The 26,576-nt window shown below is 61.5% G+C and overlaps 5 protein-coding genes across 17 annotated transcripts; 3 read left to right on the top strand and 2 right to left on the bottom strand.

Annotated features, from left to right (window-relative positions):
* The first annotated feature begins 845 nt into the window (after positions 1-845).
* On the top strand, positions 846-13,311 carry CARMIL2 (capping protein regulator and myosin 1 linker 2). The gene is given in 39 exon segments (XM_054534974.2): positions 846-1,005; positions 1,249-1,340; positions 1,433-1,486; positions 1,727-1,789; positions 1,895-2,019; positions 2,135-2,226; positions 2,424-2,494; positions 2,610-2,683; positions 2,826-2,901; positions 2,987-3,075; positions 3,196-3,290; positions 3,368-3,454; positions 3,534-3,646; positions 3,740-3,830; positions 3,833-4,001; positions 4,085-4,189; positions 4,372-4,441; positions 4,594-4,675; positions 4,777-4,873; positions 4,955-5,012; positions 5,150-5,322; positions 5,509-5,671; positions 5,752-5,853; positions 6,890-7,018; positions 7,104-7,217; positions 7,388-7,548; positions 7,624-7,711; positions 7,898-8,038; positions 8,171-8,237; positions 8,765-9,000; positions 9,891-9,991; positions 10,074-10,434; positions 10,518-10,640; positions 11,773-11,809; positions 11,970-12,041; positions 12,166-12,387; positions 12,543-12,623; positions 12,981-13,058; positions 13,148-13,311. Coding segments are annotated over 39 exon segments (4,305 nt in total). The 5' UTR covers positions 846-965; the 3' UTR covers positions 13,261-13,311.
* Positions 13,271-16,521, bottom strand: ACD (ACD shelterin complex subunit and telomerase recruitment factor). 3 transcript variants are annotated; one of them, XM_002826551.5, is made up of 12 exons: positions 15,863-16,521; positions 15,644-15,786; positions 15,443-15,536; positions 15,279-15,355; positions 15,117-15,161; positions 14,971-15,005; positions 14,670-14,821; positions 14,462-14,558; positions 14,297-14,383; positions 13,728-14,104; positions 13,504-13,595; positions 13,271-13,426 (listed from the first exon to the last, which is right to left on the bottom strand). In XM_002826551.5, exons 1-12 carry the CDS (start codon positions 15,959-15,961, stop codon positions 13,348-13,350), a joined length of 1,377 nt encoding a protein of 458 aa, XP_002826597.3. In that variant the 5' UTR covers positions 15,962-16,521; the 3' UTR covers positions 13,271-13,347. The 3 variants fall into 3 exon arrangements, with proteins under 3 accessions (XP_002826597.3, XP_054390950.1, XP_054390951.1); XM_054534975.2 differs by having other exon boundaries at positions 13,271-13,440; positions 15,863-16,045; XM_054534976.2 differs by lacking the exon at positions 14,297-14,383 and having other exon boundaries at positions 15,863-16,132.
* A 135-nt stretch (positions 16,522-16,656) lies between these two features.
* Positions 16,657-18,516, top strand: PARD6A (par-6 family cell polarity regulator alpha). 7 transcript variants are annotated; one of them, XM_054534982.2, is made up of 4 exons: positions 16,680-16,841; positions 17,197-17,452; positions 17,635-17,939; positions 18,157-18,516. In XM_054534982.2, the coding sequence occupies exons 1-4, from the start codon at positions 16,779-16,781 to the stop codon at positions 18,496-18,498; spliced, it is 966 nt and encodes a 321-aa protein (XP_054390957.1). In that variant the 5' UTR covers positions 16,680-16,778; the 3' UTR covers positions 18,499-18,516. The 7 variants fall into 7 exon arrangements, with proteins under 7 accessions (XP_009249102.1, XP_054390957.1, XP_054390958.1 ...); XM_054534983.1 differs by having other exon boundaries at positions 16,681-16,841; positions 17,197-17,419; XM_054534984.1 differs by having other exon boundaries at positions 16,681-16,841; positions 17,197-17,419; positions 17,638-17,939.
* Positions 18,517-18,688: 172 nt separating this feature from the next.
* On the bottom strand, positions 18,689-22,298 carry ENKD1 (enkurin domain containing 1). 4 transcript variants are annotated; one of them, XM_024233731.2, is made up of 7 exons: positions 22,142-22,298; positions 21,855-22,049; positions 20,769-20,941; positions 19,680-19,805; positions 19,399-19,562; positions 19,162-19,298; positions 18,689-19,063 (listed from the first exon to the last, which is right to left on the bottom strand). In XM_024233731.2, the coding sequence occupies exons 1-7, from the start codon at positions 22,224-22,226 to the stop codon at positions 18,903-18,905; spliced, it is 1,041 nt and encodes a 346-aa protein (XP_024089499.2). In that variant the 5' UTR covers positions 22,227-22,298; the 3' UTR covers positions 18,689-18,902. The 4 variants fall into 4 exon arrangements, with proteins under 4 accessions (XP_024089499.2, XP_024089498.2, XP_054390961.1 ...); XM_024233730.2 differs by having other exon boundaries at positions 19,680-19,979; XM_054534986.1 differs by lacking the exon at positions 19,680-19,805.
* On the top strand, positions 22,162-24,544 carry C18H16orf86 (chromosome 18 C16orf86 homolog). Of its 2 annotated transcripts, none has more exons than XM_002826550.4 (4): positions 22,162-22,856; positions 23,082-23,311; positions 23,664-23,884; positions 23,986-24,544. In XM_002826550.4, the coding sequence occupies exons 1-4, from the start codon at positions 22,755-22,757 to the stop codon at positions 24,387-24,389; spliced, it is 957 nt and encodes a 318-aa protein (XP_002826596.1). In that variant the 5' UTR covers positions 22,162-22,754; the 3' UTR covers positions 24,390-24,544. The 2 variants fall into 2 exon arrangements, with proteins under 2 accessions (XP_002826596.1, XP_054390963.1); XM_054534988.1 differs by having other exon boundaries at positions 22,167-22,856; positions 23,959-24,544.
* Positions 24,545-26,576: the final 2,032 nt, after the last annotated feature.

A 26,576-nucleotide genomic window follows, 5' to 3' on the forward strand; every position in this document is an offset into this window, starting at 1 on the left:
CCACCTCTGCGGCAAGGAAGGGCGTCTGGACCCATCAGGCTGTTTTTTTTTTTTTTTTTTTTTTAAGACAGGACCTGGCTTTGTCACCCAGGCTGGAGTACAGTGGTGCGATCTCTGCTCACTGCACTGCAACCTCTGCCTCCCAAGCTCAAGTGATCCTCCCACCTTAGTCTCCCAAGTAGGCTAGGATTACAAACACATGCCATCACGCCGTCTAATTTTTTAAATTATTTTGCAGAGACAGGGTCTCTCTATGTTGCCCAGCTTGGTCTCGAACTCTTTGGCTCAAGCGTTCCTCCCTCCTCGGCCTTCCAAAGTGCTGGGATTACAGGCGTGAGCCACCGCGCCTGGCCCCATCTGGCATTTTTTCCCACCCATTCAAAATCTCCTGGATCCCTAACAGGGTCACGGACTCCAGGTTCAGAGCAACGGGCAGGACCCCCGGTGTTGGCAGAATTCGGGCGCTCCTTGCTGAACAGTCCCCCTTCTGCCAAGCGCCTCGTCCACCTCCGCAGCCTGGGCTTTGGAGGGGACCAGCCCGGGTGGGCCGCGGGGATCCCCAGGCAGGCAGCGTCCCCTGGTGTTCGCGGCAGGGACTGCGGGGCGGGGTGGGAGCAGGGGTCAAGGACCCGCTGGAGGTCCGCCACACGCGCGACCCTCCCGGCCACGCCACTACCCACCCCGACGTCTACCCTGGCGGAGAAGCTCCTGGGCGACGGGGCGGGCGGGCAGGTGGGACTCGGCCCCCCTCCCACAACCCCACTCCCGGGCGAGCTCTCGGGCTGCGAGGCCGGGGCGGGGAGGGGCCTGGCCGGGGGCGGCCTGGCAGGAAGCGGCGCGCACCTTCCGCCGCCGGGGGAGCAGGTGGCTGCCGTGCGGGTCTGGGCCCCAGGCTTCCTGTGTGCGCGCTCGTCCGCTGCTGTTTCCCGCCGGAGCTCATTGGGCCTCCCCGGCCCGCCCGGCCCATGGCCCAGACCCCCGACGGCATCTCCTGTGAGCTGCGAGGTAAGCGCTGGCCCTTCCCGCCTTCTTGGCCGGGAGGAAGTAGTGCAGCCCCAAAATCAGAGGCCCACCCAGCGCCCCAGAGGGCCTGGTCAGAGGTCCTCTCTGCTCCCCAGGAGGGCGGGCGCCCCAGATCCTCTCCCCTCCTTCCTCGCTGGCCGCAGATAAGCCCCAGGGCCCCAGCCTGTGGGCACCAGTAGCTTCTGTGCAAGGACTGAAGTCACCCAGCAGGCTGCCCTTCCACAGGCGAGATCACCAGGTTCCTGTGGCCCAAAGAGGTGGAGCTGCTGCTGAAAACCTGGCTACCCGGGGATGGTGCTGTGCAAAACCATGTCCTGGTATGGGGCAGGGGACAGAGCCGGGGAGGCGGCTGTGGCCCCACAGAAAGAGCCTCTTGCTCTGCCCAGGGTATCAGACTGTCTTTCCGCAGGCACTGCTACGATGGAGAGCCTACCTGCTGCACACCACCTGCCTCCCGCTGAGGGTGAGTCCCAGGGCCTGGCCACACCCCCGCCCTCCAGCAGCTACCTTGGCAAGGGGCTGCATCTGCAGAGTGGTCCTTCTTGGCCTTGTGGGCCCTGACTTTGCACCAGCACTCGGCTCTGGGCAGCCGACAGGAGTGGAGTCCAGGCAGATCTGGCTCTGCCCCAGGCTGCCCAAAGGACTGGACTTCCATGAGGGCGGGGCTGGGGGCTTGGTCCCAGCTGATCTAGGCCCTTTCTAGGTGGACTGCACGTTCAGCTACCTGGAGGTTCAGGCCATGGCGCTGCAGGAGACACCCCCTCAGGTGAGACACCTGGTACCCCACCTGGGCCTGCAGCCTGGTCTTCATGCTACCACCATCACCTGCGTCCATGCGTGGAGCCGAGGCCCAGTAGTCCCCCTTCCCTAGGTCACCTTTGAGCTGGAGTCCCTGCGTGAGCTGGTCCTGGAGTTTCCTGGTGTGGCCGCCCTGGAACAGCTGGCCCAGCACGTGGCTGCAGCCATCAAGAAGGTCTTCCCTCGCTCGACCCTTGGGTGAGGCCTGGCAAATTCGAGGGGCTGGCAGGGGAGGAGGGAGTGCATGAGAAGGGCTGCTTCCCATCCCAGAGGCTGGAAGTCCCTTGCCCCCGTCTCCTTAACCCCCTACCAGGAAGCTATTCCGGAGGCCCACACCTGCCTCCATGCTGGCTCGGCTGGAGAGAAGCAGCCCCTCGGAGTCCACTGACCCCTGCAGCCCCTGTGGTAAGGGTGAAGGCAGAGCCACAGGCCTTCCAGCCTGCCCCACCTCTGCCTCCCCAGACCTGCAAGCTGGGGGGGGCCCAAACTGAACAGAGCCATTCAGGTCCCAGCCACCATCTAGTCTGTGGGTCTGGTCTTCGTCCATCGCTTGACGTTTTGTCTCTCTCCTTTCCCACATCGCACCCCTATCCCCTGCCCAGGTGGCTTCTTGGAGACATACGAGGCTCTGTGTGACTACAATGGCTTCCCTTTCCGAGAGGAGATTCAGTGGGTGAGGGCAGGGCCCTTTTGGAGGGCTCTGGAGACATCTGGTCCCCCATGTGTGCTGAGCCCCTCCCTGCCCCTTGTGGCCCCAAGCGAATTGTAAACATCTCCTTCTCACCCAGGACGTGGACACCATTTACCATCACCAGGGCTGCCGCCATTTCAGCCTGGGAGACTTCAGCCACCTCGGCAGTCGGTGTGTGGCCTGCCAGGATGGGAGAGGAGGAAGATCCCAGGGCCCATATCCCTGGGCCTCAGCTTCTCCACGGAGGGGCTGCTGGGCCGAGGACCTGGCTGAAGGGCCCTGAGCTCTGCCTCTCTTCCCACCCTCCCACCAGGGACCTGGCCTTGAGTGTGGCTGCCCTGTCCTACAACCTGTGGTTCCGGTGCCTCTCCTGTGTGGACATGAAGCTGGTGAGGGGGTGCGGGGTAAGGGCAGGGAGGGGCCAAGAGTGTGGGCCAGAGTGCAGCCCGTGAGCCGCCGCCCTCTGCTTCTCAGAGCCTTGAGGTCTCAGAACAGATTCTGCACATGATAAGTCAGTCATCACACCTGGAGGAGCTGGTGCTGGAGACCTGCGGCCTGAGAGGGTGAGGGGGACAGGGCAGGGCTTGGAGAGGAGAGTCTGGGGGCTTGGGACTGGGGGCTAGTGGCCTGGGAGGGGTTGGCAAACCAGGGGCAGAATCTCATGCCTGGGGTCTGGTCCCCAGAGACTTTGTCCGACGACTGGCCCAGGCGCTGGCGGGACACTCAAGCTCTGGGCTGCGGGAGCTCAGCTTGGCAGGGAACCTGCTGGATGACCGAGGTATGGCTGAGCCTGGGGACCGCAGGGATGGGCAGCAGGAGGAGGTGAGACCCACGTGGCTGTTCCCACCCCCCAAGGCATGGCTGCACTCAGCAGACACCTCGAGCGTTGTCCAGGAGCCCTGAGGAGACTCAGCCTCGCCCAGACAGGGTTGACACCGCGAGGTAGGCTGGATGAGGGAGGGGGTGAGGGGAGGGGGGTGGGGGTCTGTCCAACTGCTGAGTGACCCCGCCCCACCACCAGGAATGAGGGCTCTGGGCCGGGCACTGGCCACCAATACCGCCTTCGACTCTGCCCTGACCCACCTGGACCTTTCTGGGAATCCTGGGGCGCTGGGGGCCTCAGAGGACAGTGGGGTGAGTGGCTGTCTTCAGGGTGGGAGCTTGGGGTTGCTCGGAAGCCCTGGGTAGGCGATCCCCGACTCCATCGCACCGCTGTCCTCCCGCCAGGGCCTCTATAGCTTCCTGAGCCGTCCTAACGTGCTGTCGTTCCTGAATCTCGCAGGCACCGACACCGCCCTGGACACTGTGAGGGGGTGCTCCGTGGGGGATGGATGACCGGCAGGGCGGACTGGAGGGCGGGACGGGGAGGGCTCGGTCCCCCCGCGGGTGTAGCCAACAGCCTCCCCCCGCAGCTCTTCGCAGCGCTATCCCGAGGCTGCTGCACCAGCCTTACCCACCTCGACGCTTCGAGGAACGTCTTCTCCCGCACGTAAGGGGGACCTGTCGGGGCCGGGGGAGGCTGCTGGAAGCCGCCTCCTTGCGCCCCCAGGCCCACCTTCCCACTTCCCCCAGGAAGTCCCGTGCCGCGCCGGCCGCGCTGCAGCTTTTCCTCAGCCGCGCGCGGACGCTGCGGCACCTGGGCCTGGCGGGCTGCAAGCTGCCGCCCGACGCGCTCAGGTCAGTGTCGGACCCCGGCCACGCCCCCGCGGGCGCTCCCACCCCGCCCTGGCCTTCGCCCCTCCCCGCTCCTGCTTCTGTCGCTCCCACAACCTCCCTCAGATCCTGGCCCTGCCTCCTTCGTTCGCACCCTGGAGCCCCCTGTCCCAGCTCCCGCCACCCCCTGTAACGTCCCCTCCCAGAGCCCTTTTGGATGGCCTCGCGCTCAACACGCACCTCCGCGACCTGCACCTGGACCTCAGCGCTTGCGAGGTGAGCGCCGGCCCCCAGAAGAGACCACACATTGGGAGTGGCGCTGGGAGGCGGGAGGGCAGGGCCGTGGGCTGCCTGCCCCTCCCCACTCGCGGCCTAAGTGGGTCCCACTTCCCACCTCCCACCTCCCATCTCCCACCTCCCACCTCCAGCTGCGCTCGGCCGGCGCCCAGGTGATACAAGACTTAGTGTGCGACGCAGGCGCTGTGAGCTCCCTGGATCTGGCGGATAACGGTGAGGCTGCACGAGAGCCCATCCTCGCATCATCCACTCGATTCCCAATCCCCACCCTACCCTTGCAACTTCGCCGCGTGCGTGACCCGAGTCACCCCCAGGCTTCGGCTCTGACATGGTGACTCTGGTGCTGGCCATCGGGAGAAGCCGGTCCCTGAGACATGTGGCGCTTGGAAGGAACTTCAACGTCCGGTGCAAGTGAGCCCCCACCCTACTCCTGGGCCTCCCAGACAACACCCCACCACCCCTGTTCCCCACAACTGCGGCCCCTGCCCACAGGGAGACCCTGGACGACGTCCTGCACCGGATTGTCCAGCTCATGCAGGACGATGATTGTGTGAGTTCACGGGACCTTGCAGGGTCCTCGGGCAATTAGACCCCTTTGGTCCTCCTTTCTCTTGTTCCCTCAGACCCTGTGACCTGCCCTCACTGACCCCCTGACTCCAGCCATCAATGGCTTTCTCTTAACCCCAGCCTCTTCAGTCTCTGTCGGTGGCTGAGTCTCGGCTGAAGCTGGGCGCTAGCGTCCTACTCCGGGCCCTAGCCACCAATCCTAACCTGACCGCGCTGGATATCAGCGGCAACGCCATGGGGGACGCGGGCGCCAAGTTGCTGGCCAAGGCGCTGCGGGTCAACTCGAGGCTCCGGTGGGCGGGGTCAGAGGGGTGGGACCAGAGGGCAGGGGGCGCGGTGGAGAGGAGGGCACTGGGCTAAGGGGCGGGACTGAATGAGGCGGAGCAAATGGAGCAGGCTGACGAGGCGAATGGACGAGGCCGAGGGTTGGGTGGGGCGTTGTGAAGCTCCGTCCCCGACTGAAGCCAGGCCCGGCCCAGGTCTGTGGTCTGGGACCGGAACCACACATCTGCTCTGGGTCTGCTGGACGTGGCGCAGGCGCTGGAGCAGAACCACAGCCTGAAGGCCATGCCTCTGCCACTGAACGATGTGGCCCAGGCGCAGCGCAGCCGCCCGGAACTGACAGCACGTGCGGTCCATCAGGTGGGTGTCCCCCTCTTCCCCTGCCCTTCTCTGCACCGTAGCTCCGTCCCTTGGCATTTCTCAATACCCCTTTCCCCTAGATCCAAGCCTGTCTCTTGAGGAACAACCGCGCAGACCCTGCCTCTTCTGACCACACGACCCGCCTTCAGCCACTCGGTCTGGTCTCAGACCCCTCAGAGCAGGTCAGTGTCCCCTCCCCAACCACAAGAGGTAGGGCATGAGGAGACCTGTGGCATCTGGGAGCCTCCATGAGTCAGAGGGTCTGACTTCCCTGGGGCCAGGGTGCCTGAGCCCTGCTGTCCCAGACAAAGTCCCTCTCCTTGATCTGGAGGCGGCTAAACACCCCTTAAATAGCTCTCCAAATAACACCCTTGGCTGCCTAATGTTAAGCCTGTAAACAGGCTGTCCTGTTAGAGAGGAATTTTTATGTCCTCCCTCAATTTTCCCCCAATTGTAGCCCCATCTCTGACCTCATATATACATGGCTCCCCTCCTCTCTCCATTGTGTGCCCAAACCCAGCCACTCCCTCACTGTCTTCATCTCCCTCCACTACCTTATCTGTTGGAGATGTTTCTATCTCTCCATTCCCAAATACCTCTTCTTTCCTAAGCTTCAGAGCCCAAAGGTCTTAATCCAGACATCCTGCCGGGCTTCATGCTCTGCACTTCTCCAAGTGATGTCATCGTCTCTCACAAACCCTGTTGTCTACCCTGGAGCCCAATCCCACTGGTGCCCACAGCCACCCAGTGCTGTGGATAGAGGTTGGGGCATCCTTCCAGGTCTCTCCTGGTCACACTGGAGCCCTCATAGGCCTCCTTCGTCCTGCCTCTAGACCAACCTTCAAACATGCCACTCCTTACCCCCACACCAATTATCCCTTGCTCCTCCTGGTCCCTCCTCCAGGGCTACACACTCCCTTTTCCACCCCTCTCCCAGTCTATCCTCTGTGTGGACAGACTGAGCTTCTAAAACACAGACATGATTTACAACTCCTTTCCTTCCTATTCTGGGCACTTAGGAAGTATATATAAAATCCTTAAAATGAACCAAAGCAACAGATAGTTCCCTTCCTCCTTGAACAGATAGGGTTCCAAAGTGGCTGGTCTAAGGGTGTCAGTTTCAGGACCTCCCTCTGTTAAAGAGCCTGGGAGGAAGGCAGGCAGAATCTGGGAGACTGGGAGGGGGCTAGGCTGAGACTGATCCCCATTTTGCCCCAGGAAGTGAATGAATTGTGTCAGTCGGTGCAGGAGCATGTAGAGCTGCTGGGCTGTGGGGCTGGGCCCCAGGGTGAAGCCGCTGTGCACCAGGCCGAGGATGCCATCCAAAATGCCAACTTCTCTCTCAGCGTGAGCACTCCCCCTCCTGCTACAAGGACCCTTCCCCTCTTAGTCAGGTGTCAGCTTGCAACTGCTTTTCCTCTTTGGCCCTCAGATTCTCCCCATTCTATATGAAGCTGGAAGCTCCCCAAGCCATCACTGGCAGCTTGGGCAGAAGCTGGAGGGCCTTCTGGGACAGGTGGGCGAGGTCTGCCGCCAGGACATCCAGGTAAGAGGGTACTCCTGCCCCAGCCCCACCTCCGTTTGCAGGTTTGACTCCCGTCCTTTAGTTTTAACTGTGATATCCCCTGACTCAATATTCTGTTGGAGTTGGAGCCTCAAGCCAGCAGCCTGGTGTCTGGCCACATCCTCACCATGCTCTGACTGACCTTTGTCCAGGACTTCACTCAGGCCACACTGGACACAGCAAGGAGCCTCTGCCCACAGATGCTGCAGGGATCCAGCTGGAGGGAGCAGCTAGAGGGGGTCCTGGCAGGCTCGAGGGGCCTCCCGGAGCTGCTCCCAGAGCAGCTGCTGCAAGATGCCTTCACTAGGCTCAGGTAGGCTGGATGCGGCTGGGCTGGGCAAGGCTGAGCAAAGCCAGCCCATTAACCCCTGTCCTCTCCTGCCCTTAGGGACATGCGGCTATCAATCACGGGGACCTTGGCAGAGAGCATTGTGGCTCAGGCTTTGGCAGGCCTGAGTGCAGCCCGGGATCGGCTGGTGAGGGGGAGATGTGCACACACTTTCGTGCAAACACACACATGCAGTGACTTGGCCATCTCCCTTGCAGGGGCTCTGTAATGTCTTCTGGGGTCATGTAGCCCAGGGCTATTTCAGGGTCCCCTTAGCATCAATGGGATCATGGCTGAGGCCCTACCTGCCATCTTTGGCTGCTTGGTATTGCAGGTGGAGAGTCTGGCTCAGCAGGCAACAGTGACAATGCCCCCTGCCCTACCAGCACCAGATGGAGGTGAGCCCAGCCTCCTTGAGCCTGGGGAATTGGAAGGTCTTTTCTTCCCCGAGGAGAAGGAAGAGGAGGAGGAGAAGGTAAGTGGTTTTAGAACACGGGGCATGGCACTCCCAGTCTTCCCATCTTGCTGTGGAGTGTGGAAGGTGAAAGGCAGCTCTTTTGGGTTGGTGCTATCCTACCCCAGGCTGAGTTTGTGCCCTCCCCACCAGGATGACAGTCCTCCACAGAAACGGCCTGAGCTCAGCCACGGTCTTCACCTGGTCCCCTTCATTCACAGTAAGTCAGGGCCTTGGGGGAGGGAGTTTACGTGGGTGGGCTGAAGCTCCATTAGACTTGGGGACCTGGATGAACTCATTCAGCCTTGTCTGGGTACCCACTAGCCCTTGACTGGGCCAGGCCGGGCCCCTGTGCACCCTGCAAAGCTGGGGTCTGCTGTAGTCAGCCCGGGGCGGGACCTGGGCGAACCTGGGACAGGACACCGGCTCGGCTCGCCTCCCCGCGCCCCTTTCCCTACCCCAGGGACGCGCATGCTTGGCGGCGGCGCGGAGCCGCGCGCGCTCGGGGCCGCGCTCAGCACCACGGACAGCGGCGGCGGCGGGGGAGGGGCGGAGGGGCGGAGGGGCGGAGGGGCGGAGGGGCGGAGGGGCGGAGGGGCGGGGGGGCGGGGGGGCGGAGGGGCGGGGGGACGGGCGGCGTAGCCGGGCCCCTCCCCGCGCCCTGGGCGGGTCCCCCGCCGCCCTAGCGCCTCCGCCGCCACCTCCCCGGGCTTGGCGCTCGGTGCTCTTCTGGTGCTGTCCCCTCAGGTGCTGCTGAGGAAACGGAGCCGGAGCCCGAGCTGGCGGCTCCGGGAGAAGATGCGGAGCCGCAGGCGGGGCCGTCCGCGCGCGGCTCTCCGAGCCCTGCCACCCCCGGGCCCCCGGCCGGCCCGCTGCCCCGCATGGACCTGCCACCGGCGGGGCAGCCCCTGCGCCATCCGACCCGGGCCCGGCCGCGGCCGCGCCGCCAGCACCACCACCGCCCGCCGCCGGGGGGCCCCCAGGTGAGCACCCTTCCCCCACTCCGGAGCGCGTGGAATTGGGGATCACGGGTGGCCCGGCTGCTCCTCATGGGTGGTAGCGGTCAAGGAGAGGGTGTGGTAGGGGCCCAAGGCCACCTGGTCGTGCGGCCGCGGTCACATCCTGGCTTCTTCCTGGCCACCCCCCACCCCAGGCCATGCCTGTGCGGGACCATGGGTGTGCGGGTTCCGTTCGGGGTGTGCCTGGGTGTGGGACTCCGCCTCGGGGCGGCCCGCGGCCTCCGTGGCTGCGCGAGAGAGGGTGTCCGTCCTTCCTCCCTCCCCCGGGGCTGCTGAGAGATGCCGGGCAGCCGGGTAGCTGGGCCGCGGGGCCAAGCCTGCGTCTGCTGCGTGTCCGGCGGCGGCGCGTGTGGGGAGATGCGTGTGTGGGCTGCAAGCCCGCGGGGGCAGCGGGCACTGGCGGAGGGCGGGGAGGAGCCAGCTTGAGGCCCCCCAGAGGGTCTGACGCAGCAGCCGGCGCCACTGAGCCGGCAGCAGGCCGGGTGGAGTGGGGGTTGGGTGGGGGACACTGCAGGGAACTGTTCGGAGCAGAGCTGGTGGCAAGTGGGAACGGGTGACCCCGGGGACACGTGAGGGCTGGGTTTGCTGGTGACCGGGTGGCTCGGGCATGTAGGATACTCTGTGGGACAAGGACAGGTGTGGACTGGGTGTGCAGGAGCCAGCAGCGAGTGAGGAGTGTGTGAAATCTGGCGTCTCTGTCCAGCAGCAGGACAGTAGGAGGCTGGTATCAGCAGCCCCTAGGGTCACCTCAGTCTGGAATCCTGGAGTTATTCAGTCCAGGCTGCCGGCCAGGGGAGGGGGTAGAAGCCAGAGTTGCACTCAGCCCTGACCCCTGACCCCATGATGCCCCCCAGGTACCCCCGGCCTTGCCGCAGGAAGGGAATGGGCTCAGTGCCCGCGTGGACGAGGGCGTGGAGGAATTCTTCTCCAAAAGGCTGATCCAGCAGGATCGCCTGTGAGTGAGGGGCATCTGCTGGGGGTGGGAGAGGGTGGGATGCCTGATGGGCTTTCTCACTCACTGCTGGGTGTGCCCACAGCTGGGCCCCCGAGGAGGACCCGGCCACTGAGGGGGGCGCCACTCCTGTCCCCCGTACACTCCGAAAGAAGCTGGGCACCCTCTTTGCCTTCAAGAAGCCTCGTTCAACGCGGGGTCCACGGCCTGATCTAGAGACCAGCCCTGGGGCAGCTCCCCGAACCCGAAAAACTACATTTGGCGACCTACTGCGGCCACCAACCCGTCCCAGCCGTGGTGAGGAGCCGGGTGGGGCTGAGGGGGACACCAGCAGCCCTGACCCTGCCCGCAGGAGCCGACCTCGCTACACAAGAGATAGCAAGGCCTACTCGATGATACTGCTGCCTGCCGAGGAGGAGGCAACGCTGGGTGCCAGACCCGACAAGGTGAGGCTTGCTGATGGGGGGGTGAAGGCGCTTCTGGGACCCAGGGCATGGACTGTCTCCAACTTGAGCATCTCTGTCCCTAGCGGCGGCCCCTGGAGCGGGGAGAAACAGAGCTGGCTCCATCCTTTGAACAGCGGGTACAAGTAATGCTGCAGAGGATAGGCGTCAGCCGAGGCAGCGGGGGTGCTGAAGGCAAGAGGAAGCAAGTGAGTTGAGGGGACCTGAGCATGGAGAGGGCAGGTGGCATGCTGTGGGTGACATATGTGACCAAGATGGAGGAGACTCATGACAGATAGGTCTAATTGTCAGTTCTACTCCATCCTCCTCAAAATGGTTACAGATTGGACCTTTCTTCCCTCTTGGCTTTGACCCAGGCACAGGCCACCAGCATCTCCTCTTTGGACCTGAGAAAGTCTTTTCTCTGCAGGTCTAATAGAAATCTGAGGCCTGGGCCGGGCGCCATGGCTCACGCCTGTAATCCTGACACTTTGGGAGGCTGAGGCAGGTGGATTACCTGAGGTCAGGAGTTAAGAGACCAACCTGGCCAACATGGTGAAACCCTGTCTCTACTAAAAATACAAAAATTAGCCGGGTGTGGTGGTGGGCACCTGTAGTCCCAGCTACTTGGGAGAGTGAGGCACGAGAATTGCTTGAACCTGGGAGACAGGTTGCTGTGAGCCTAGATCGCGCCACTGCACACTAGCCTGGACAACAAGAGTGAGACTCATCTCAAAAAAAGAAAAAGAAAAAGAAAAAAATCTGACCTTGTCACCTGTACTTGAAATAGCAAGTCCTCCAGGGGTTTCCTCTCAAGACATTGTTCAGACTCCACAACCTGCTTCAGGGCCCTGTGGGGTCTTGGCCCTGGCCACCTTAAAACCTCACTGCTTTCCTCCCCTGGGTGCAAATCGGAGCCTCCACACACGTCCCTGGGTGGTCTGGATGTCCTCCCTGCCTCACTTCCAGTCTCTAATTGTGGGTTACGCCAGGTCCCTCCTCAGCCATCCCTGCAGTGCCCATGGTTCTTCCCTGACTCTTCTCTGTGGCCACCCTCCTAATGTCTCTCTCATCAGAGTCCCAAAGAACCCCAGCTCTCCATACCATCCATTCAATATCTTAAAAAACAAAAAACAAAAACAAACAAAAAACATGAAGTTGGCCTGAATTTAAAAACATTCAAGTGTGCCGAGAGTTCTAAGAGGGCTGTACTGGGTTTGCCATGTTCTTGTCCAGCCCATGGTGGGCATTCAGTGGCAGGATTATAAGAACAAGAACAAACAAAAGGCTAGGGTGTGGGGAGGGGGCAGGGCTGGAATCTGATTGCCCTGTTTCCTGCAGAGCAAAGACGGCGAGATCAAGAAAGCTGGCTCAGATGGTAAGTGGGACCCTGGGGTGTGGCAGTACATTTGCCAGGAGGTGTCATTACAAACAGCTCCCAAGGCACTTGCTCTCCTTGGGGAGGAAGGGGAGAGGCCAGGTTTTTCTTCCCCTCACCTCCAAGGTCTGGTACCTGAGTCCCCAGCTCTGCCTTGCAGGTGACATTATGGATAGTTCCACGGAGGCCCCTCCCATCTCGATCAAGTCCCGCACCCACTCTGTGTCTGCTGGTGAGTGAGGGCCACTGTGTGTGTTGGTAGGGGGAGCAGGGACAGGCAGAAGTTGGGTCAGACCGTTGTTCAGACCTATCTCCAAGGCATGACCAGGTCTTGGCTGACACCCTTCTCCCCGCAGACCCCTCCTGCAGACCTGGCCCAGGGAGCCAGGGGCCCGAGTCTGCCACCTGGAAGACACTGGGGCAGCAGTTGAATGCGGAGCTCAGGAGCCGTGGTTGGGGCCAACAGGATGGTCCAGGCCCTCCCTCCCCTGGTCAAAGCCCAAGTCCCTGCAGAACCAGCCCCTCCCCAGACAGCCTGGGCCTCCCAGAGGACCCTTGCTTGGGCCCCAGGAATGAAGGTAGGCAGGCACCTGATTCCCTCCCCCAATCCTGGCCTTGGGGCTGGAGGAGTTCCTGCTGGGAACTCAGCTCCTCTAAGGACCCTGAGGGTGGGAGACAAGGGCTGGAGTTGGGGCAGCTGTTGGAATACCCCTGATTCCCTGGCCTCCCTCAGATGGCCAGCTGAGGCTGAGGCCTCTCTCGGCAGGGCGGCGAGCAGTGTCTGTGCATGAGGACCAGCTCCAGGCCCCTGCTGGTGAGGGGAGACACCTCCACGTGTGCTTGAATGCAGGAGATGTGGGAGGGTGGGCTTCTGGGGCTCCCTTCATGGCTTTGGTCCTTGGAGGGAGCCACCAGTGTGTGAGGGCTCAAGAAATCAGGGAGCCAGAAGACCAGGTGCAAGGGTTTGACAACAAGCCCTTCCAACTAGCACTGGCTCCACTTCCCGAAGAGCAGCCTCTGCCAGGGGTGAGGACGCAGGGATGGGGGATGCTCTGAAGGCAGCAGTGTGTGTGAGTGCATGCTTACGTGCACTGGAGGTGGAAGAGAGGGGCAGGGGATGGACAGACCCCAAGCCTTAGCAACCCACCCCAAGCCTTTCTGTGTCCCTTAGAACGGCCCCTGCGGCTGCAGCGCTCCCCCGTCCTCAAACGCAGGCCAAAACTCGAGGCACCTCCATCCCCAAGCCTAGGTAAGAGAGGGTCCAGGCCAGCTGGGAGGGTGGCGGGACTGCTTAGCCCAGCCCTGACCCTTCCTCTCTCTCCCTCCCTCCCCTCACAGGATCTGGCCTTGGAACCGAGCCTCTGCCCCCACAGCCCACAGAGCTCTCCAGCCCTGAGCGGAGCCCACCCTCCCCAGCCACAGACCAAAGAGGCGGCGGCCCCAATCCCTGATCCTCTCCTCTCCTGCCGCATGAGATTATTTTATTAAAAAACTCAAAGGAAGCAGAGTGTGGAGCAGTATCTGTCCTGCGTGACGTCTCACGTCGGAGTTGGCTGAGACTCTGGCTGTGGATCCATCAGAAAGTGCAAGGCCCAGGCCATGAGCTGGGGAGGAAGCCTGGAAAGAAACCACTGCTGCAGGTCAATGGAGCCTGGGACTAGTGACCAAGAGTGGGGGCAGACCCAGGCACTCACCTGGCAGCTTGGACCCGAGCACAGAGGGACGTGCAGGGTGGCTCATACTCATACTGGAAGGCAGAACCATCACGATGCCTCTTTGGGGGTTCCTGAAAGGGGTATGGTGTCTGGGGAAGAGCTAACAAGGACCCCAACCCCATCCAAGGCTACCCTTGCTCCCTCCCAGCTCTACCTCAGGCCTTCCTTGTTCTACCCTCCAGCTGCAGAGGGGCTGTGCTCACCCAGACAGAGCAGGGCTCCTGGGCTCCCTCGGTAGCTCCGGTCCTGGGAAAAGGCGGCCGATTCTTGCAGGGCAACCCTACAAACTCCTTGAACTCCAGGCTAGGTTTCTGGGGCCTGGTCACAAGAGTCTGGTGTGGACTGGGGACATGGCTACGGGGTGAGAGACTGGGAGTGCAGCTCTGGAGTGGGGAGCTGGGGGTACGGCTGGCGTGTGGGGACCTGGGGGTCAGGGGGGCACGGGCTGAGCAGATGGCTGGTGGGGGCTGGGAGCTGCTCCTCTGCCCTGGGTCTGGAGCAGCCAAGGACAGGGCAGGCAGAAGGCTGATGCTGGTACCACTTTCCTCAGATGACATGTGGCCGGGTAAGGCCGGGGTTCCTGAGGAGGAGGGGACTTATTGTAGGCACAGCCCTCTCCGCTCAGGGCAGCTGAGTGGCCTGCGAGCTCAGACAGGACTGCAGGGACCGTGTTCATCCCCCACCCGCCGTGCACCTTTCACAGCATCCTGTGCAGCCCGGGAACCTGACTGACAGACGGCAGTGAGTGCCTGTGACCTGTGCGTCACCTCACCTGAGGAACTGGGTGAGGAAGGAGGAGAGGCTATGAGGGTCAGAGATAGGTCCTGCAGAGCCGGGTCTGGTGGGGGCAGCTCAGGGCCTGGGGGGTTCAGGAAGTCTTATCAGCACTGTGGACCTGGGCCCCAGGTATCCCCCCAACCTCTCCAGTCCCCCTTACCCTGTGTCCTCTGACAGGGGCCTAGAGAGCTCAGAATTAGCTGGTCATTCTCAGAGATGCACAGCATTGAGCTGGGGACAGTGTACACAGCTTCTCCCTGTGGGACATGAACTCTGTAGGACAGGCCCGTTTACTCTCATGTCCTGTGGGACATGACCCTTGCCCAACTCCTCACCCTGACATCTCCCAAGAAAATCCCCAGACCGACCGTGGCCTTGCATCGTGAGGCAGCCCAGTGGGTGACGGGGGGTGCTGTACAAGGGCCCTCCAGTGTCAGGCAGCTTTCAGCCAGGCACACGAGTGCCCCCTGATGCTCCTGGTCCTCCCGCATTTCATCCAGAAGCTGGGACAGTGATAGGCCTGGGGACAGGGGACCACAGGATGAGTCAAGGCTTAAAGGGGAGGAGCCGGAGGGTGAGGGGGAAGAGAGATTATTGAGGAAGCGGAAGGTTAATGCTGAAGAGGTCACTGCACAGGGTGTTAGGATCACTGGTCAAGCCCTACAGTACCTGCGTTGGACGAGGTGGACTCTGAAAGGTGCTCCCTACAGGAAGAGAGTGGCCAGGACTCAGGAACCACGCTGAGGCCTGTCTACCTAGATACACCATCCCCTCACCAAACCACACGTGGCCCCCGAGCCAAACCCCAGACTCACTCAAGGCAGTCATAGAGCTTTTTCTGAACATCCAAGTCTTGGTTGCTAAGAAAAAGAGAAGGGTAGTTAATGGGGGCCCAAGCCCTCCTACCCCAAAAGCGTCTGCCAGCGCCGGCCAGGCTGGGGTGGGGAGAGCTGCTGGAGGGCGGAGGCATCACTTACCAACCAGGCACCCGTAGCCGGGGCTGCTCCGTGGGCAGCAGGCTGAAGCGGTCCACCTGGAGGTAGAACTCTGCGGGCTGGAGGAGTTCGGCGGGAAGGGGAGGTCTCAGGAATCGTCACGAAGTCATGCCCGGTAACCCGCCCAAAGCAGTCTCACCACTCACCGCGCCGCCCTCAGCGACCTGGACATGGACCCCGCAGTCCTGCAGCAGCAGCAGCCGGCCCTCTGTCCCGCGGAAGCCGAACTCCTTCTCCTCCCTGCGGCGAGCAGGACCCTCACTGCCGGGCCCACCGGAACACAAAGCCCGCCCACCTCGCGCTCTCCTGCCGGACTCCGACCTCCTGAGCCGCGCGGGGCCTCTCACCAGTCCGAAGTGTCCAGGGCCTCCCGCGTCACCAGGCATCGGACACTGTGGGTCCCGTCAGACACAAGCAGCGTGGCCCCGACGTCGGACGTATCAGGGGCGTGAGATGGGCCCGCGGCCGCGGCCTCGGCCTCCTGTAGTACCTGACGGCGGCGAGCGGCGTCAATCCCACCACCCCGGGCCTCCGCCTCGGTCTCCGGGCCCTGAGTTGGGGCTCACCTCGAGCAGCTGCCCGGCTCGTGGACTGGAGAGTGTCTCTGACCCCAGAATCAGCTCCCGAATCCAGGGCCGTAGGACCAGCCTCCCCGAACCTGCCATCCCCACGGCTGCACCTAGCGGAGGCAACGGGCCGGGGTTTCCCGCGGGCGCCTGGGCCCCGCCTTTCCTCGGAAGAGGAAGCTCATTCGGCTGGGCGGGGCCGGAGGAGGAGGCCCCGCCCACGTACACCCCGCGCCTGCGCACGAGCGCGTCCTGCTCGGGAGACTGTGTGCAGACTCCTGCTGGTCCACCTCGCTGGTCCACGGGATGCTGGCCGGTTTACTCTCATCGCGGCGCCACTCTGACAGCGGCCCGGCATTTGGGCCGTTCGTCAAGGTTCCTGTGACCGGTAGGGAACAGAACAAGGGCTGGTCCGGTCCCTGGAGAGGGTTCCAGGGCCGGAGGCTGCAGCCGAGTGCCGTCCGAGCGAGTTGACTCGAAACCATTTCAGCACCGTGTGACCCCCGAGCGGTTCAGCACATATTTATGATGACTCAGTCTCCTCATCTACACAATGCACGGTCTTGTAAGGCCAGTGGAAATAACAGCACACACACAGCGCTCAATAAATGGTACTTCCTTCGCCCTCCCCTCGGATTGGCCGAGCCCTCCTCCCCAGACTCCGGGGGCGCCCGGACCTCAACGTGATGACGCAAGAGCGGAGGACGGCTCCTCGCCACCCACGGCTCCGTTTCCTAGGAAACGTGGACTCCGCGTTCCACTCTGCGTCGCTGCCCTCTTGACGTCACGCTCCGGATGGGAAGGCGGGGCGTGTGCTACCGCCAGGGGCGGGGCGGCGCGGGCGGGCCGGCCGGACTGTGCACCTGCGCCTCGGCGGGCCGCCTGGGGCACCGTCCCCGGCCCGCCCGGCCCCGCCATGGCCCGGCCGCAGAGGACTCCGGCGCGCAGTCCCGATAGCATCGTCGAGGTGAAGAGCAAAGTAAGGGCTCCTCCGGCCTCGGCCCTAGGCGCTCCCAATTCCCTCTTTCTCCCCTTCCCAGCTCCTTGGTCCCCGCCACCTCTTCCCTCTATCCTCCAAGTCCCATTCTGCTTTTCTGCTCGCCTTCTCCCTTCCATCTTCCTTCCTCCACTGCTGGTCTCCAGATCTGTCTGTGGCCTGAGTGCCTGGAGGGCGGTAAGAAGACCTTGGACAGCGTCCCTGGTACTGGAGCTGAGGTCTGGGCTTAAGGTTGCCGCTTTTGCGGCAGCCGTATCTTTCCCATCCCTGCCAGCCTGCGGTGAGAAAGGGGCGCAGGCTGTCCTGACTTCTCCTCTCCCCCAACCCCGACTTCCAGTTTGACGCCGAGTTCCGACGCTTCGCGCTGCCCCGCGCTTCGGTGAGCGGCTTCCAGGAGTTCTCGCGGTTGCTGCGGGCGGTGCACCAGATCCCGGGCCTGGACGTGCTACTTGGCTATACGGATGCTCACGGCGACCTGCTGCCCCTCACCAACGACGACAGCCTGCACCGAGCCCTGGCCAGCGGGCCCCCGCCACTGCGCCTACTGGTGCAGAAGCGGGGTGAGGAGGGGTACAGTGGGCAGCCTCTGTGGGGTAAGGTGTCTGTGGGGCAGGTCTACAAGGGTTAGTCCATGCCCAGGGTACCCAAGCGTCACCCTCTGCAGTCCCTGCCCTTGGCTTGACCTCCAAGTGGTAGGAAATAGCTACAGTGCACCCTGTAAAGAGCCCAAGTCAGGGAGCAGGTCTCTGATCTCAACATTCCCCCTCTTCTGCAGCAGAAGCTGACTCCAGCGGCCTGGCTTTTGCCTCCAACTCTCTGCAGCGGCGCAAGAAAGGGCTCCTGCTGCGGCCAGTGGCACCCCTGCGCACCCGGCCACCCTTGCTAATCAGCCTGCCCCAAGATTTCCGCCAGGTTTCCTCAGTCATAGACGTGGACCTACTGCCTGAGACCCACCGACGGGTGCGGCTGCACAAGCATGGTTCAGACCGCCCCCTGGGCTTCTACATCCGAGATGGCATGAGCATGCGTGTGGCTCCCCAGGGCCTGGAGCGGGTTCCAGGAATCTTCATCTCCCGCCTGGTACGTGGGGGTCTGGCTGAGAGTACAGGGCTGCTGGCAGTCAGTGATGAGATCCTCGAGGTCAATGGCATTGAAGTAGCTGGGAAGACCTTGGACCAAGTGACGGACATGATGGTTGCCAACAGCCATAACCTCATTGTCACTGTCAAGCCCGCCAACCAGCGCAATAACGTGGTGCGAGGGGCATCTGGGCGTTTGACAGGTCCTCCCTCTGCAGGGCCTGGGCCTGCTGAGCCTGATAGTGACGATGACAGCAGTGACCTGGTCATTGAGAACCGCCAGCCTCCCAGTTCCAATGGGCTGTCTCAGGGGCCCCCGTGCTGGGACCTGCACCCTGGCTGCCGACGTCCTGGTACCCGCAGCTCTCTGCCCTCCCTGGATGAGCAGGATCAGGCCAGTTCTGGCTGGGGGAGTCGCATTCGAGGAGATGGTAGTGGCTTCAGCCTCTGACAGTCAGGATGCAGCCGCATGCCACTCCACACTGCTGGGACATGGCAGGGACTTCACAGTGGGGGTTTTTAGCTGGCTCACAGGGCTCCCTCAGCCTGGGGAACATTAAAGGTTTTCTACAAATACAGTCATGGTCCTTCTGTGTCCCAGTCCCAGCCTCCTCCCTGGTCCCACCAGCTTGCCTTCTGCTCTGGACTAAGGCAGGAGTGACAATGGGGAGAACTTTCTGCAATCAAGCAGCAGGAGGGCCACCAGGCTTGGCATTTTTAGGGTAAGAAAAGCTCTTATGGAAACAAATCTTGTGTACAAAATGTTTAATTGTGACAAAGCGGTTAAAAGGCTGGGGTGGCCCTTCTGCAGCCACTGGTAGCTGGGAAGAGTGCTCTAGGGACACTGGCCACCCCCCTGCTCCTATCTTCAGACCTCTGCTCTGGGATTGGGTCCAACCCTGTCCTTTGCAGCCATGTGGTGATCCTCAGCATGGACCTCCTTGCCACTGTCCCCCAGAGGGGCTCAGGCGTCCATCTTCACGAAGACTTTGGGCCGAGAAAAGATCTTGATGGCCTCCTCTACTTGCACCAGCTTCCGGTCCAGCTCAGCACGGTGGCTCTGGGCTCTCAGTGAGTCTGCCCCAGCAGGCAGCAGTACCAGCTCACGCAGCAGCTGGCTCTGGCCTACAGGGGGCCCGGGAACAGTGAGAACAGTGAGTGTTGGGCAGGGGTGCCTGGTCCCCAGTGGGGTCCCCCTCCAGCCTCTCTCCCCAGGTACTCACTCTGGAGCAGCTTGGTCAGTGTTTCCAGCCGCTGGTTCTCAGGCATGCGCGTGTGGCCCGGGGGCATGGCAGGGTCTGGCTGGCTCTGCTTGCGGGCCTCGGCCTCCCGCCGCCACAGGTTCCTGCGCTCCAACAAGCTGTGGGTACACAGGATCAGGGTTGATGACCCCAGGGCAGAGGTTGGTTCCCACCCTCCACAGGTGTCCCTCACCCTGAGTGTTGGGCAGTGAGACCTACTAATGCGGCACATGGCCCTTCTGCGTGGCATTGTAGTGCTCCTGGGCCTGCCGCTGCTGCTCTAGCACTTGTGCCAGGACCTGCAGTGAGCGGGAATGCCTCCGGGGGGCTCTCTTGGCAGCTCGTGCATTGTGACGAATGAAGTCCACCCCCAGGCCTGGCTCCTGCAGGACACAGCAAGTGTGGGTGGGGGCAGACAGCATTATGTTGTGTCCCTGAACCTCCCCACACACACCGGGAGCCCTGCCCAACCACCATCCAGCCCCCAAACATCCTCTCACCTTAGCTTCGGGACCTGGTGGGATTGGCTGGGGACTAGGTACACGGGGTGGTGGGAGGCCAGGGCCGCAGCGGGAGTGCGCCCGCAGGAAGTGGGCAGACTCTGTCCCAAAGGCAGGGCCAGGCTCCTGGAGGGCAGGGCGCAGCAGAGAGAGCAGGCAGGCTGAGGTCTGGGGCTCAAGCCGCAAGACCCTGGCCATCTTGGCCCTTCTGACCTTTGCATCCATGTCCCTCGGGCCCTCTTCCCTCTTCAAGGGACACTTGTCCTCATCAGCACACAAATGTGTGAGTATGTCAGATTTCTAAGAAAACAACAAACCATCTCTCCTTCCACCTCAGTACTGGCCCAGCTACCACTCTCTTTCCTCCTTCGTAGTCAAGCTTCCTGGCTGTAGCCCTGCAAGGCTCCTAATGGCTGGCCTCCAAGTCCTCAAATCCAGGCGGTCAATTCCTTGGTCTCGTTGTCCTCAACCTGATCGTCAATAACTCCTAGGTATCACTCCTGAGATCCAGGCCTGAATTTCCATCTGCTTCCTGGACACACTCCCACCCCCTGGGAACCCCACAGATGCTTCAGCCACGACACATTTGTGTGACCTTGCCTTTCCTCTCACTCCTGCTCCTCCTGCTGAGTCCCTGGATTTAAGGATGGTGCTGCTCTCTACCCGAGACAGAGCCCCCCACCATACCCCTACCCTTCCCACTGTCCTCAGAAATAAGGGCTGAAAAGTGGCTTTTGTGGCCCCTGATGTGGGTCCAGCTGACTTCTTGGCCTAACTTGAAGCCCTTCTTTCCTCACAGTGAACTGTACCTAGCATCTCCACTGCTGCGTGCCCCGTGGTCTGTGAGGTTCCATCTTTTGGGAATGTTCTCTTCTGCTGTCCCCTTGACTAATTGCTACTTGCCCCTCAGGATCAGCCCTGCCATCACTACTTCTGAGAAGCCCCCCAGCCTCGCCCTGCAGCAGAGCCAGGGTCTCTTAGTCCTCTGTTACCTCTGTGACTTCCCTCCCTCCCCAGAACTCAGCTCAGGGTACAGTTGCCTGTTGGCCAACACAATGGATAATGCTTCTGGCTCCCTGAAGCAGGTACCTGGAGCTGGGCCTTGACCCGGGACTCCACCTTGTCGTACTTTGGCGAGCGCCACAGAGCTTTCAGGGGCCTGGGCTGGCCTTGCTCCCGGCTGCGCTCCTGTTCTCTGAAGCGCTTCTGAATCTCCCTGATCCGCCTCAGGTTCTCCTTCTCATGGTCTTTAGGGTCCTTCCCTGGAGAAAAGATGCCACCAGGCTCTGTCCTACATAGGGCCCACACAATCCAACTTCCACTAGTTCACACACAGGCCTGCCCCCTGCCTCCTACAGAAAGAGCTCCCTGACCTCTTCAACTACCTTAGACCCTACACACACTCTCCCTCATCACCGTGTTCCCTTTCTCATGTAGTAAGTATTTCAGGATGATTTTCTCCATTATTATTATTATTATTATTTGAGACAGGGTCTCACTCTGTCACCCAGGCTGGAGTACAGTGGCATGATCATAGCTCACTGCAGCCTCAACCTCCCCAGTTCAAGTGATCCTCCCACCTCAGCCTGCCGAGTAGTTGGGATTACAGACACACTCCACCATGCCAGGCTAATTTTTGTATTTTTTGTAGAGATGGGGTTTCACCATGTTGGCCAGGCTGGTCTTCAACTCCTGGGCTCAAGTGATCTGCCCGCCTGGGCCTCCCAAAGTGCTGGGATTCCAGGAGTAAGCCACTGTGCCCAGGTGATTTTCTCCATTATTATAGCGAAGTACACCACTGAAGTACACCATAGGTCATCTCATATATGACATTCATCTCTTGTTCTTTGTCTCCCATCTTGACTCAGCGATGGCTCATGCTTATCTTCAACCCTGTGTTCTAGCATCTATATGGCCTGGCACACAGTAGGCACTCAACAAACAAATTTAATGGGTAATAAATGCCTAAAGCAGAGCTAGGGCTTCGTGAGAACTACCTCATTCAGTTCACCTCCTTCAAGAAGGTAGCACATTTCTCCCTCTTTTATAGTTGGGGAAACTGAGACTCAAGAGACGCAAAGCATGGGCCCAGGTCAGGGTGGAAAGAGCAGCTGCTTTTGATCTCTTTCCACCCCGCACTGCCTCTCTGCCCCTTCTTCCATTCCTGGGACTTACTCTTGAGAGAGGCCCCAGGACCTAGGGAGATCCCCTCGAGTTGCAAGAGCACGTCCCCGACGCCGCGCTGGCCGCGCTCCAGGATCTCTCTGGCACCGGGACCGACGCAGGGGCCACGGGGAGCAGTGGTGTCCAGGGCCCGGTCCGAGGTCAGCAAGTCCAGCTTCAGCGCGTTTCCCTCGAGGCGCCCTTGAGCTGTGGGGCGGAGCCGGGCGGAGTCCGGGGCTCAGAGGTGGAGCCGGGGCCGACCCCTGAGCCTCGCACCACCGCCGAGCCCCCAGACTCACCCGAGGCCGGACGCCGGTAGTAGTCAGGGCAGAGCGTCGGGTCTGGGGGGATGGGCCCCGAGATGCGGGACGGGCCCTCGCACATGCCGCCGGCGCCGCCCAGCAACGGTGCCCCGAGTCCTGCAGGGCTGTTTACCTCCCTCCCCGGGCCCCCTTCCCCAACCCCGGGCCTCCTCCCTCGCCCGGGACCCTGACCCTGGCGTGCCCGCCACTCTCGGGCCCCTGCAGGTCCCCGCCCGGGCCCCAGCCTCGCTCGCCGCCTCCGCGACCTCTGCTCCCAGCCCACTTCTCGGTCCCGCTCGCGGCCTCTCCCCTGCGGCACTCGGGCAGGGGCTCACTCGAGAGGTTTTGCCGCCAGCCGCTGCCACCCGACGGGACTTCTTGTTGCCGGGCAACCGTGGCTTCCGTCCCCGGGGTCAGGGCCCACTGACCCCGGCGCAAAGCGTCCTGGGGCTTGTAGTTTCGGCCGAGGGTGGGCTCCGCGGTCGCCGGTTTCTCTTCCCAGCTCTGCCCTCGCTTGCTGGCCGGTTTCCGGGGTCAGCGCGGGGCCACCATCCAGCTCCTTGGGGCCCGCCCCAAGCAGCTGTCGAGGACGCACTCAGCCTGCGCAGCCATGGCCTCGGCAGGGGCGGAGAGGCGGCCGGGGGTCCAGGAGGCGACGGTCGTGGGGCAGGGACAGCTCACGGAGGAGCCCGGCAGCGCTCAGACCTCCGAGGTGACCGTCAGGCTGTTTAACCTTCAAACACGGGGCCGCAGCGCTCTGAGAGGTGGAACTCTGAGCGCCCCGACCCGCTAACTGCCAGGCTGGGCCCTCCAGGCGGGGAGGGGCACAGGCTGGTGTCCTTATTCCCGTTTCGGTGTCTAATGTTAGGTGTTCAGTGACGGATCCCTATGTCCTTTGCCCGGCCATGGTGACCGATGGCCTGTGTGTCATCTCTAGTGTCCAGTGGCGGGAGACCAGTTCCTGGTGGCAGCCCATGAGGCCGGTGGAACCCAGAGTGAAGACCAGCGCCCAGCAGGCGCAGCTTCGGAGACGGAGCTCCAGGAGGAAGGACCCAAGCTGGGGGAGGAGAGGCCCAAGCCGCATGCCGGGGCGCTGGAGGAGAGAGGCCCCAGGCCCGTGGTCTCCATTGTGAGGCCCCGTCATGGTCCAAAGAGAAAGCCTGTCAAGTGAGGGGGCTCTCGGGGGGAAGGAGCTGCAGCCCCGGGGTTGGGGGCACACACCACAATAGGATTCCTAAATCCTGCACTCCTGCTGGGAGGATTCTCGTCCCCAGCCACTACCATCACTCTCCTCTCCCGTTCCTCGAGCCCCCGTGTAGGGAGCAGCAGGAGAGTGGGAGCTTCAGGGTTTGTAGGGGACTGGGCTCATTGGCCTCTAAGCCTCTTGGGCCTGGAGCCTCATTGACCAGGAATGGGACAGGCATCGAGCCCTGGGGCTGTGGCAGGCTGGGCTATTCCCTGGGCCAGGGAATGGGAGCCAGGGCTGGAGCCTGGCTCAAGTCTCTTGTCCCTGGCTCAGGTCCCTCAGCCTCCTGGGCCTTCGTGCCCATCTTAAGGCTGAAGCTGAACTGCCACCCAGGCTGCCGCTGCAGGAGGAGGAGCCAGAGGGCAGCCAGAGTGAGCCCTCACCATCTGCCAAACAGCACAAAAAAGCCAAGAAGCGCAAGAGTCTGGGGGCTCCCGTGCTCCACGCTGTGGCCAGCACTGTGTCTGCACCCTTAGAGACATTGGGGCTGGAGCGTGAGTGGCAGTCCCTGGGCTGTTCCTTCTCCCCCTGCCTGTGGGGCCTGACATGGCACAACCTGGCGCTCTAGCCTCTGCCCTGCCCTGGGTCTTTGCAGGAAAGGCCCAGCGCCTGCGGCCCCTGTACCAGTACATCAACTATTGCAACCCTGAGCTGAACCAGGCAGGGGAGGGGGACAGGGAGGCTGAGGTGGAGGCAGAGGCAGAGCTGGCCCCGGTTCCTGAGGAGGCAGGTGTGGAGCAACTGCAGGCCTTGCTGCCCTTGGCAGGTGAGCTGGGCCCAGGCCTCACTTTGCCCTGTCCCAGTCCACTAGTGACCCCCACCCATGCTCTGGCTCCCCTCGGAGAGGAGGCTGGAGAGGAGCCTGGGGGCTTGTCCAGCTTGGGGGTGAGTGACCACCACAAGGCCGAGGTGGATAAGTCAACCCAGGTGGACATCGACAAGATGCTGAGTGTCTGCACTGCTCCGCTTGTCCCCCCGCTCTCTCCTCAGTACAAGTGACTGTCCCGCCTCACTGGTGGCTCCCCTTCTTCCACGCCTGAATTTGGCTTCAGGCTTCCTGTGGGCCTAGGCCCTCTGGTGGCGGGGACAAATCTGGCACCTGCTCCCACTTGGGACTTTGGTCTTGCTGAAAATAAATATTTTTCTTTTTCAAAGACTTTGTGATTCCCGAGATAGGTTGCCTGAAATGAGAAAGAGGATAGAGGACTCAACAGTGCAGGGTTTGAGGCCTGAATGGCCATCTGCATCACCTGAGACTTTGACAATGACAGATTCCTTTGTGCCACCCCATGCCTCACTGAATCGAGGTGGACCTGGTGCTGTGTGTTTAGGTGAATCTGAGGGTCAGGCAGCTAACTGGGTGATGAAGAGGGAAGTGAGAAGGAGGAACTTGGGGCAGAGAAAAGAAAGGGTCTGTTGGGTCATGAGAAGCAGGTGTTTGGCCCTGCTCTCCTGTCTCCTGGGGAAGGGCCTGCATTTGGTCTCACCTTGAGGGGATCAGAACTTGGGATCCTCCTAGGAAGTAGCACAGAGTTCTTTTGCCTGTCGCAACAGTGACAGCTTTGGGATGTTTTCCACTCATTGCCAGACCATAGCTGGACCGGACCTTGTCCATGGAGTAGCCCCTGGCCACAGGTGATGGGGCATCAGTGATGTTTTCCTGGCAGGCAGGGGTGGACGGGGGCAGTAAGTGCATCTGGGGCCCTGAGGCCAAGCCACTGGATGACAGCTGTGTCCAACCGGCAAGGATCTCTGGGAAGAGCCAGCCAGTGTTGGCTATTTTGGAAACTGCACATCCTGGGCCTCCTGTGTGTTCCTTGGACACCGCAAACAGACACAGGGAATTTTAAGTTCATGGAAATTTCCCCTCCCTCCAACTGGCTTTTCCTCCTATATCTCATCTGCACAATTATTTAAGCTAGAATCTTGGGTGTCACCCCAGACCCCATCCCGTTCTTTGCTCCCTAATTCCTACAAGCTAAGCAGACATTGAGGCCAGTGATCCTACCCTTTCAGGCTGAGAACCTCTCGGACCCCACAGTCAGCACCGTCGCCTGGACCATTGTCATCTCCAGGTGACAGCCTCACTGGTCTCCCTGCCTGTCATCCCTTGGCCCACAGATCCATCCAGTGGCCCTGTGACACACACACCTGAGCCCCTGATGGTGTCACCCCCCCTTGGGATTCCCCTCCTCTTGCCCCAGCTACCTTAGAATTCAGTGGCTTCTGGTAATTCCCTGAGCAGTTACACCTTTTCCTCCCTTCACTCTGTGCATGTGGGGCTTTCTCTGCCTAAAATGCCTTTATTCCCACCTCTCCCCCTGGCTAGTGCACGCACACCTTTGAAAACTTGGGATTCTTCTTCCTGGGGAGCCAGACAGCACCCCATGTTGCCCTGCATTGTAGCACCTACACACTACTATCATGTGGGTTATAACTGTTGTCAGGATTAGACCATGAGCTCCCTAAGGGCACATCTCATTGCATCACATCGACCTAGCCAGAGGGCCCCTTAAAAGGCACCAAGGTGATGAGACTGAAGTGAGGGGTGGAGGAAGCTGCAGAGAGGGACAGGCCAGAATCTGAAATGCTGAGGCCATTCCAAGGCCACAGTCATGTGTAGGTTCCCTGGAATATGGCCTGGCAAGGTCACTGGAGGGAGTGAGGTGGGCAGGTTCAGGTGGGAAAAGCAGGGTCCCCTTTCTGGCATCATCCCAGGTTGCTCCCTCCTTTGACAGGGTCACTTGGGTGCTCACTGGCCCCATGGCAAGCCATGGGGTTAGGACTTTTTTTTTTTCTTTGAGACAGCGTCTCGCTCTGTCGCCCAGGCTGGAGTGCAGTGGCACAATCTTGGCTCACTGCAACCTCTGCCTCCAGGACTCAAGGATTACAAATGTGATTACAAATGTGAGCCACCGTGCCCGGCCAAAAATTTTTTTTGTGGAGATAGGGTCTGTGTTGCTCAGCTTGGTCTCAAACTCCTGACCTCAAGCAATCCTCCCTCCTGGACCTCCCAAAGTGCTGGGATTAACAGGCATGAGCCAACACACCCAGCCAAGATAATTGAGCTTAACCTCCTCGCTTTATGTTTGGGATGGCAGAGGCCTGGAGAGAAGTGGCCTTGCATGAGACCACACCCTGGGATCTAGGAATCTCTGTCCTGAGTTGTGCAGGATCTGCCAACCT

The sequence above is a fragment of the Pongo abelii genome, chromosome 18 (assembly GCF_028885655.2).
Source record: "Pongo abelii isolate AG06213 chromosome 18, NHGRI_mPonAbe1-v2.0_pri, whole genome shotgun sequence".
NCBI lineage: Eukaryota > Metazoa > Chordata > Mammalia > Primates > Hominidae > Pongo > Pongo abelii.